Below are 10,978 nucleotides of genomic sequence, written 5' to 3'. Positions count from 1 at the left end.
GCTGAGTCTGTCAAATGTGGTTGGTGCAACTGGCCCTAAGTCGGCAGCTAGTTTGGTAGCACACACTGTGGTAGTCAGTACCACCTATACCATAAAGGTACACGGGGCCCGTGCCCAGGGCCCCCATCGTCAGCGTCAAAAATATGTCCGCAAATTTGTTTAAGCCTCGTCACAAAAGGAGGGGTGTTATGTGTCCAGGGGCCCCAGCATAGTTAAAGATGGCCCTATTGATGCCAAAAAGCCCTTATTTTGGAAGAGATGATACTCTTCAAACTGCTGGATCGATATCTATCAAACATAGCTAAGAACCACCGCACCGCATGGACTCGATTTCACCTAAAACACAGCATCGAAATCGGTCCATCCGTTGGAGAGCTACGATACCACACAGACAAGACAGATATTGGCGTGAAACACATAACAACCCCTCCTTTTGTGACGAGGCTTAAACAAATTTGCGAACATATTTTTAGAAGCTCGTAACTCTTGGTTAAATACTCGAAAACCCTAAAGAGATAAATGGGGTATGTACGAAGAAGCGGTCTTTCATTATCCTCTAGCCCCCATTCGCACGGCAGCTTTTTCGACGAGCGTTAAAAAAGCGTTTGAATGACACAAATGGATAACCATGTATGTATTCACACGACATTGGTGGCGCTTTATATCAAGGATTTTCGACTTTAAGCCTTGGTCGTTAAATCGAATATAGAGTGCGGACAGATTCAAGCGTTTTTTTAACGCGCGTTGAAAAAGCTCTCGTGCCAATGGGGGCTTAGAGCCTGCAAACGCAACGGTAGACGGCGCGGCGTTTTACGAGAAACACTGCTAGAGTATTACAAAGGAGACTCGCTGCGCCCATGGTTTAATTTTGGATTAAGTACCTATATATACTATATTAAGTACTAGCTCGCTGGCGTGTAAAATACTTTATAAATTAAGTACACGCAACACATATAAATACTTACGGCAAAATACCGACTTGTTTTTTTTTGGGCGTTATGTTATTGTCGAGGTAGGCGTAGGTACAGTCAGTCAGCGTCGTATAGTAGGTAGCAGTAGCATCCAAATTATGCAAATAGTTCGGTACGCCATATACAGGCTATGTATGGCGTACCGAACAATTTGAATACTTTGGATGCTACACTATTGGGAATTATTTTTCTCAGTTGTTAACACTGGCGAAAAAATCTCAATTATTACAACTGGTAACTAGTGGGAATAACTGTAATAAAACGCCACAAGTCACTAAAATGTAATAAATACTTTAATAAATAATAATAATCATTAATCAAACAGATATTTTTTTCTAGCTACAAGTTTATCATCATTTTTTGTTTCAGTACTTGGGTATTATGTGATAATAATTTGATTAGGTAATGTATCTGCCAATAAAATGCTCTCTCTCTCTCTCTCTCTGTAATGCTTATTTGAAAGTTAAAATTTGGCCGAAATTCCTAACGTCCCATGGGGATATAAGATCTGCAACGTGTCGAGAACAAATCCGAAACAGAAAACTTAGCTTCAGCTCGTGGCCCTTTGGAAACTACACATACAAGCCTAATTTCTACGATCAGTCAGACAAATGCAATCTAATCGTAGGTCAATTTGCACACGTTGATCTAGCGAACTAATGAGTTGAGAGAAATAAAAAAAAGATTGCAAAGATGAGGAGAGCCAGAACCTGACTAATAATTTTAAATTCACCATTGAGAAAATCAGATCTAAAACGGTTTATGCCGGGCATTGCCTTAGGAACTCTGAGTCGAAGTAAACGACGGTGACGGTGATGTCGTCGCGGAACATGCGGCACACGTCGGGCGCCAGGCTCAGCAGGTGCGCCAGCCGCGAGTGGTCCACGCCGTACTCCGTGCCTCCGATGGCGTGCCTTATCAGGTGGGTCGCGGCGTTCCGATCTTTAGGCTTACTCTTAAGACTTTGCTTTCTGTGAAGCAGCAACTCGTTTATATCTCCTAACTGTATATTCTTTCGCGGCAACTTGAGCGGATTGAAGAAAACTTTTCCTTTCATGTGTTCGCCGACTAGCTTCACCGCCTGCAAGGGAGTCATCATATCCCACAATCCATCTGAAGCTATAATCAAGAATTTGTCTTTAGGTGTCAGTCTGTGATAGTATATGTCGGGCTTGGCCGTTAAGTAAGGCGGAGTATGGTAGTAAGCGGGTATTGCCCTCTCTCCGTATATAGGGACCGCTAGTGCTGTGAGTGTTTCCACGGACCATTTGTACCTACAGTCTCCCAAACTACGAAGGGGAGCCAGCTCGCCCAAAAGTCTATCTCTCCTGATTACGGTTTTCTTCTCGTCCTCTGGGTGTTCACTCCAAATCCTTTTTAATTCATCAAAATTTTCAGAATTGTGTTCTTTTGTAATTTTTGTAGCTACCCATTCGTCATCCTCGGTCTTGGTCCCTATCACAGCGTTACAATCTCCAACGTTCGCCACATGCAGGTGGGGGCCATTTACATGAGATACACAAGTAACAGCACCTGATAAAGCTACCGATAATGTCTTTTGATTTATTTTTCCAGTTTTTTCATAGGGTTCTACTGCTTCTCTTGAGATATCACTATCTAATTTCATAATTGCCTTTTCTAACGCCGTGCCGACGTCTACATTACTTTTAGGTGTTTTAGCTAATTCTGTTAAATAATCCTTAAAATTGTTTTCATACGTCAACTTGAGGTCTTGTACAATTTCAACCTGCAAAACAAAACCATTAAGTAAGATTATTTGGTCAGTTTTTAAGTATAGGTACTTATAAGGTCAACGTGGTGAAGATTGTCTAGTAGGTAAGACCGTGTACAAAGTCTTTGGTCGCTTCTAACTCATATGTTTGTGCACATACTTCACTTACAGAAGGCCAGTAGAGGAGAGGAGCGGAGCTCTTCCTTTCTGACTGTGTCTGAGCGATTACTTATTTAAAATGGAGATTTCTTCCCCTATGACGGTCTTTCCAACCAATCATTTTATAATACCCGTCTTCTTCACATTGACCTTTTAAACATAGGATACGTACTCTATCATTGTAAGTTTCCAGCAAACTCTCCTGAGGATGGTCATCTATAACTTTAGTTAATAGGTCGTCAGGAAGGAGTGCTGCCGCTATATAGTTAAACAGCCGCTTGGAAATAACTTGAGCGCAAGCGGGTCCGCCGTGACCATCAAATACTCCCATTAGTAAGCCTAAAATTGCAATAACAGTCATATATTTACTAAAACAAATAAATATGAGTTAAATGCAGCCCAAGAAGCATGCAAAAACCTACCATCTAGACAAGGATATTCACGTTGGTACAAAAATCGCACGCCCTTCTGTAAGAGTACCAATACTTACTTACACAATAGTATTGTTTATTATGTAGATTGTTGTTTTAGGTATTGAACAGAATGTAAACAAACAAAAACAAAAGACGAGGTCATTGGACATTATGTTTAGGGGTTGGTGTTGTTGGTTTTTCGAAATATTATGTATTTGCAAGTACTGCAATAATAAATACACACACCAGAAGAAAAGTAATTAAATAGGAATAACGTTCTATGTCTGCACCACCACTGTTCACATATCTACCTGGTATCATCTTGCATTGTGCCTCACTCCTTGTATCTTCAATTGGAGTATTTGAAGCCAATTGATTGGAATCATAAGATTTGATAGATCCTGTTGTGAATTCTTTACTGAACTCATTTTTTCGTAATATGACAGTTACCTAAAACGAAAAAGCAAAACCTACTGAAATCATTTTATTAATTGTATAAGAACAGACTTGTGACTTGATGATGCTTTCTGTGGTAGTATTTTCGTTAAATGATAAAAACTATTACAATCATTATACACCATGTTTTTATTGAATTCCCTTAACTTCGGGGTAAGATGTTAATGTTTGCTTGCATGCTTGCATGCTTAAGCATGTTTAAGAAAATTACAGGGCAAAGGTAATTTTTTTTAAATTATTAAAAGTAATCAAATGTTGCATACATATAGCATTCTTGTAACACAAGCATAACAATTGAAAACTGTGACATATTAATGTCATTTCGAACATTGATTGTTCGGGATATAGGTCAAGAAATGAATGCTCAAAAAACGTTGTAGAGGGAAATGCTAGGAACACAATTTTTGACTCCGTAACTTTGTTTGGATTAGTTAGGAGGTGAACATATCAAAACTCCCCGGCTGTAGCCCCGGTGCTGGGGGGTAGAAGGGGGTAAGAAGGTCGAATTTTTCGGTTTTTCATTGATATCTTGTAAACTTTGCGTCTTAGCGACATGACTACTAAGACAAACCGAAAGCTGATGAAATTAGTTATAAGTTTTATCCAGTCAAGTTTTTAGATATCTTGAATAGTTTTTGAGATACCCGCTCTTGAAAGTTTATATAGGGATTTTAATTTTATCTTGATATCTACATCAGTGAAGCTGTTAGGCCATGTTTGGTATCATTTTCGTATAAATCGGGGGTGCTACATCTTCTTATTGCTTCGCCTAATAGTACTTAAATGGAAACATTCATATTTGTCATGCTACTTCATTCAACCTCAGTACTTTTTGTACAGACTGACTTAAATAGCAAGACATATTTTTTTGTTTCCATGAAAATATGATGGTAAATAGTTATGCACTATAGTTCGGTTTTTTTAGCATTAGAAAGAACTCCACAGAAGGAAGCGTGCAGTTTTTATCAGGCTCGTTAATTGTTAATAATTATTGAATTATCTAATGTAGCATGGTCAATACATATAATTTACTTCAAATTGTTACCGCTAAAAGTGCCAGATTTAAAACCACAAGTGAACTTCTGCGAAGTTCTTTCTAATGCTAAAAAAACGGACTATACAGCTGTAAACACTAATCAATATGTAATCAGGCCCTAAGCAAGTGTACATACATGCTCATAGAGGCTTTATTAGAAAAAATAAATTATACCTTGATTGAAGTTAAGGAATGCACCCTTGATAATAATGGAAATAAATAAAACACGTTTTATCTGTATATGTATACAAGGTGCCAACGAGAAACCCGAGAGATTTTAACCACTTATTTCTGAGCCAAAAAGAAGGAAAAACTGTATGGACTGAGTTTAGGTCTATAAGGTCTATTTCACAAAAAAAAAAAAATATCAGGAATATACCGTTAAAATCTTTTGGGTTCTTTGCGTGCCCATTGTACATATACACCGTGTTTTTTTTATTTCCGTTAATTTCAGGGGTGCATTCCTGAGCTTAAATCAAGTAACTTTCTCAAAGACACCGATATTCTAATTAACTCCATTTCGGAGATAATCAATATAAAAGATATATAAAAAAAGCATAAAAAAGAGCGTATCTCGCCATCAAACTTCACAGTTTGGCGAGTTTTTATGTTATTTGTACAATGTATTTTAGTGTATTATGAATAAATTAATTAAAAAAAAAAAAAGTAATTTATTTTTTTCCTATAAGGCCTCTACAAGCGTGTACACTTGCCTTAGGGCCGGTTTACATACTGATTAGTGTTTAGAATGAGTTCATGCATTTGCTACTAAACCTAAGTACAATCTCGGTCGATCGATGTTCGAAATGACATTGATATGTCACAGATTTCAATTGTTTGGTTGAGTTAAATGTAATGCCCGTGTTACAACAACGCTATATGCTACATTTAATTACTTTTTAAACTTAATTTTTTTTTTTCAAAAAAACAAAGAAATTTTTTTTTTTAAATTAACTATGTCATTTAGTTCTCTTAAACGTACTTAACCATACCCCGAAGTTAATGAAATTCAATAAAAACACGGTGTATACACATAGAACATTATGTATACACCGTGAAATTTTAGTGGTTGTTTTCCCGCGGCAGGGCGATTTGCTATCGGTAGTACTTTCGAATTATGATAGACAAACTTATAAATAAACTGTTTTCCAAAAAAAAAAATTACAAAAAAATAATCTAAACTCGAACAAGCGAAAAACAATAGTAACACACTAAAACTGCAAGTCGACGACAGTTCCCGACTTCGAGCAACACCGGCTTCCGACACGTCGGAAGGGAGGGGCCCAAGCGATATCTCACCATACAAATCTTTCTGCCATTTTTCGCGGGGGGAAGGTGCACACAGTCGCACTTCTCACACACTTACATACAAAATCCAATCAAAGGCCCTACCGCGAACCACGTTCGACGTTTTGCCTCTCTATGGCACTTGTAAATTCATACGTAAGTGTAACAGGGAGGCAACACGTCGAACGTGGTTCGCGGTAGGCCCTCTGTAATGACGACACAAATACATAGAAAATGACACACGTCAAAGACAAATCTTGCAAACCTCGATCTCTTTTTGTGTACGGACGAGTGACTAGTGTCACAACACGCACACTAACACATTTTCGTTGAAGTATGTCATTGTATTCTGAGAGATGAGAAGTCGGATTTGTCGCTCGACCGATCCGCAATTTGTACTGAGCGAGCAAAATCGATAAATCCAACAATTAGGGTGACGGCACCAGTAATGGACACGGCACCAATTATGGACATTTTTTACGTTGATCGAATTTATTAAGCAACTGTCCCAACATTTTTCAACTGGCAACACTAAAGCATAACCAATAGACGTTTGAGCTGTCATTTTGACACATGTCACCAAAATCAGCCGTTTTGTTCTAAGATGGCTGCGAAGTAAAATCTCGTTGCGGGCGGTGGTCATAAAAATCCGTTATTGTTGTTGAAATCGTTAAGGAGGTGAGTACATATTTGTGCATGGTGTTATCTTGTGTTATGTTGTAATGAGATTTGATGTTATTTTTACTGAATAATACTATATTGCAAGTAAATTGAGCTAAGTTGAATATACCCAATCACAGCAATAAGTTTTTTGTGGGGTTTGTTCATTACTGGATTCGATATTTTATGAAATTCAGTAATGGACAAGTGTCCAAGCTTAAGCTTTTTATTACTTTTTTAGTTTATTGTGTTATATTATTTAATTTATTGCACTAAACATTTGAGTTGGGTTGATTTTGTGATTGCTCTTTATTTTCCAATAATGGACGATGTCCATAACTGGGTATTTTTAGTTGTCCATAATTGGGCTCCTTGTTTTGTCTTAGATGGATGGATAAATGTGGTCGGACTGCTAAAACTGCCAGGCTAAGGCGAGGCCGACCAAACCATACGTCAACAGGTTTATTTTGCTATTATAATCCGTTTTTTATTCATCCTATTTTTCGATGAGGCAAATAATAGCTGTCACGTGGTACCACAAATTTGGTCGGACTGCAAAAACTGCCAGGCTACGGTGAGCCCGACTAAGCCATTTTTACTGTCCCCAAGGTCAGGTATCCTACCATACAAGTTTCATTCTATTTTTCGATGAGGTATTTTTTTGATGTTTTTTTGTCCAACGTTTTTGCCATTTGTACAAAATCTGCCAGGTTAAGCCTAGGCCGACCAAGTGCGTTGGAAGGTACTAAATGTCAGGTACCTCTACAGGGTAGGTATATTCTATTTTTTGATCAGGTTTGTTTCATGCAGCCGGCAACCGGACTAAAACTCTTATAGTATAACTTAGAAATCTAAATGAAAGTTCAAATAGCGTTAATAAACGTTGATTTGTGACATCATTTGTTTCATTTATGTGTTCAATACAAAAGTGTCCATTAATGGATGTTCATAATTGGGTCCATGTCCATGACTGGGTGTCCATTACTGAATTTTTGATGTCCATCAATGGTGATTTCGTAAATTTCAATTTATATATTTTTTATTAATTATGTATTAAACATACAGAATTTTTGGTTTTGTTTAAATGTTCCTCATGTATTTAAGTGCCGAAAAAAAAATCACCATTTTTGTATCGTCAAAAAACATCCCATTTTTAAACGAAATTCTAATTTAGTGCGCTTAACATGTCCATGATTGGTGCCGTCACTCTACTTGAGACTAAAATATAATAATTGTATTTAAATGTAATTAAACGTATGATATGTAAAAAAAAATATTACATGTGAAATGTAACACTTTCTTTTTGTAAATTTGATGTCCCCGATTTCTTTTTATAACAAAAACCCGAGCAAACAGGCATTTTTGTGCAGCAGTGTTCACGCGCGCGTCTGGACTCGGTCTAGTGAAAAATCCAAGTGCAACTAGTTTTATTACCCGCGGTAGATTAAATTGACGCGCTAATCTTGTACCTCGGCAGAGGGGAAATAGTGCGAATGCCGCCTCCCTTCCGTGTTGCTCGAAGGTTCCCGATAATGTAAACAGATAAACAAATAAAAAAGCACATGTTACTTTTTTAAACTGTGTAACAGGCTAGAGTGCTTTACTGTTTGACAACTGAAAATAAAATTTACTTAGACTGTTCCTTCACGATTAACAGTTGAAATAAAACCTTTTTATTAGTTTGATGATTGCCATTACGTTGTGTCAACTTTGGTAAATCGAATAATTACATCCTCTTCGCTTATTAAACTAATGTGATAACAGATCCTGTCAATGTCATCACTGCTATTTCTAGTAAAATGGGTCGACATTACGAATATTCTAATTTAGAGTACGTCGCGATGGTGCAGCTGTACGCTAGGGCTAACTACGACTCCCACGCCGCCCGGCGACTTTACGCGGAACCGGACCATTTACAGTCGCTGCGTCTTCGGGGGATTTTAAACCCCCAAGTTCCACACTGACGAACAATTGTCGCCGCAACAGCGGCTGCTTAACCACGGGCAGTTTCAAACGCCAGCACATGCACAGGGCAGAGGTGATTGTGTATTGAACGTGGCGGATTGTAGTTCGAACAATTATTGCGGTATCGGGAAGTGTGTTTAAGTTTTTGATCATTAAAAGCTTGATCTTAACTTGTTATGTTTACTTTTAAGGATCTGCAAACTAACTGCACGTAAAATGTGTGAAGGTAAAATAAATGGAACTACTTTTTAGGTTATTTTGTTTCATTCACTCAAAAGAATTAGGTAGGTACTACTGCAGTGCTACTACTGGAGTTAGGTCACTTTCGAGTTTCGTTCGACACATTTATAAATCTGGCATTACTTAACATTATTTAAAAAAAAGATTATACATCGACTGTATATCGATAGCAGAATCATTTCGTTGCGGGAAAACAACCACTAAAATTTCACGGTATGTGTGCTTATGAATAACTTTTAAAGAGGGGTAATTTTAAAAATAATTTGTTTGGAAATACACAAAACTAGAAATAATTTCTACCATAGCCACAGTAAGCAAAATGCCTTAGTAACCGTTGCAGTAGTGTCAGGCGTGGCTCACTCCGCGATTTCGTCGCTTTGCTACAGGTAGCTAAAAATACATCCCTTCCACACCAATTTTGGGGAAAGCCATAAGCTGTGTGTGGCGCTGTCGCCACCTAGCGGCCATATCTGTGCTGATCGTAACAGACGCGTTTTGTGTCTTCTGTTCCTAGTATTATTATTTATTCTGTAGTAGTGTTATTGTTATTAAATTAACAAATAGATGCTTATGGTTTTATAGATAATGGCATTTATCAAAATTTCGCTTTCGAGGTTGTTGCAATGCACAAAGAATACAATAAGAATGACTATGCAGGAATTTATTAATGTGCGATACTTAGCTCTAGCTTTGCTTACTTAAACCGATGCAAACGGACAACCTCAGTATTTTGTTACAGGAACTTCACCACCTAGCACAGTAAAGCCCGCCAAGGCCTATCTTACCTATCTACCACCAGTTCCTTCTCGCCCATACCACCACTACTTAGAGAAGTCTGTTGTGATTTCAATACATTTTATGATAAAAAGTCGTGATACAAAACGCATTCAAGAAAGGACCCCTATTATACTTCAACAATCTGATATATTCTTTTTGATGATGATTTATTCTATTATATATAGCCGGGCACAGAGCGAGCATACGCGCGAGGAAATATGTTAATGATAAAATAAAATGAATATTATTTTTTATGTATAAACAGATAAAATAATAAAGGTCAGCTTACCTCCTGCGGTGAAGGTAAAACAGTCATACCATCCTTCTGGACGTTTCCTTCTCCTAGCGTGGTGTGTAAGTTTCTTGTGTGAGAAGAAGGGCTTGGTAAGTTACAAAGGATTCTACAACATTCTGATTTTGTACTCCTACCCCAAATACTAATAATTTCCTGTCTTAACAACCTATCTAATCGTAGACAAGTTCTTAGGATTATATTTACATGCAAGGTATTCATATTCTATTATTTCTTTTGGGGTTAACCGGGCATGTTATGCAATCACTTTTTTTGGTGTTTGTGTATTCAGACAGCTGGCTGACAACGGACAATTTGATTAATTAAGAGATTTCAACCAATTAACACCTCCAAGGACTTTATTTTAACACATAATTTAAAAATAAGTTTAAAAATAAATAATGAATATTCAATTATTATTTTCTGACGTATAGGTGCTGTCATGCTGTGCTGCCAGCGCAAATTATTTTACATACTAGCGAACTACAGCATACAACACATGGGTGTTTCTATACATTCTGTTTATTTTATCGTCTATTTCAAAATGTGTGAGTGTCATGATTTGGTCATGATTCATGAAACAAGTATAACTGGAACTGAATCAGGCATGAGCGGTGGAGGGAAATTACCGAAAGAGATGGTCTTATGGAACTATCAATAGGAGTAACAGAGAAAGTGCTATTGTTAGTCCTTGTAATAGTCTCACTTTCCTTTTGCCTATGATAATTATGATCTAATATATTACATGATGTATATAGATATATCTCTTATCTCACGTATTGATGAGTGCCTTTTGTCCAACTTTTGTCACTTACTAAATTCAGAAAGGTCCTTAAACTCTAGCAGCGTTGAACAAAATATGATAAACTATGGATAAACCATGGATAAACTGTAAAGTATTGCCAATTTTAAAAAGTGTACGTTGATAAAGCAAGACCTTGCTTAATGTCCTCTCCAAACGTCACCAAAAAGGCTTCAACAGACGTTGCT

At 37.4% G+C, this 10,978-nt stretch overlaps 1 protein-coding gene across 1 annotated transcript; it reads right to left on the bottom strand.

Annotated features, from left to right (window-relative positions):
• Positions 1-1,246: 1,246 nt before the first annotated feature.
• Positions 1,247-10,393, bottom strand: LOC134678450 (pyruvate dehydrogenase [acetyl-transferring]-phosphatase 1, mitochondrial). Its single transcript, XM_063537025.1, has 4 exons — positions 9,986-10,393; positions 3,587-3,725; positions 3,035-3,201; positions 1,247-2,718 (listed from the first exon to the last, which is right to left on the bottom strand). Exons 1-4 carry the CDS (start codon positions 10,208-10,210, stop codon positions 1,732-1,734), a joined length of 1,518 nt encoding a protein of 505 aa, XP_063393095.1. The 5' UTR covers positions 10,211-10,393; the 3' UTR covers positions 1,247-1,731.
• Between the last annotated feature and the right edge of the window lie 585 nt (positions 10,394-10,978).

Source organism: Cydia fagiglandana, chromosome Z (genome assembly GCF_963556715.1).
Source record: "Cydia fagiglandana chromosome Z, ilCydFagi1.1, whole genome shotgun sequence".
In the NCBI taxonomy this organism is placed as follows: Eukaryota; Metazoa; Arthropoda; class Insecta; order Lepidoptera; family Tortricidae; genus Cydia; species Cydia fagiglandana.
The sequence above is the reverse complement of the archived record's forward strand: the minus strand, read 5'-3'. Positions and strand labels throughout refer to the sequence as shown.

Coding starts and splice junctions, on each gene's coding strand:
- LOC134678450 (XM_063537025.1), bottom strand. CDS start 10,210: ATGAATACCTTGCATGTAAATATAATCCTAAGAACTTGTCTACGATTA. Junction 3,726..9,985: donor TTTTACCTTCACCGCAGGAG/GTAAGCTGACCT, acceptor TTTTCGTTTTAG/GTAACTGTCATATTACGAAA. Junction 3,202..3,586: donor ACAATGCAAGATGATACCAG/GTAGATATGTGA, acceptor TTGCAATTTTAG/GCTTACTAATGGGAGTATTT.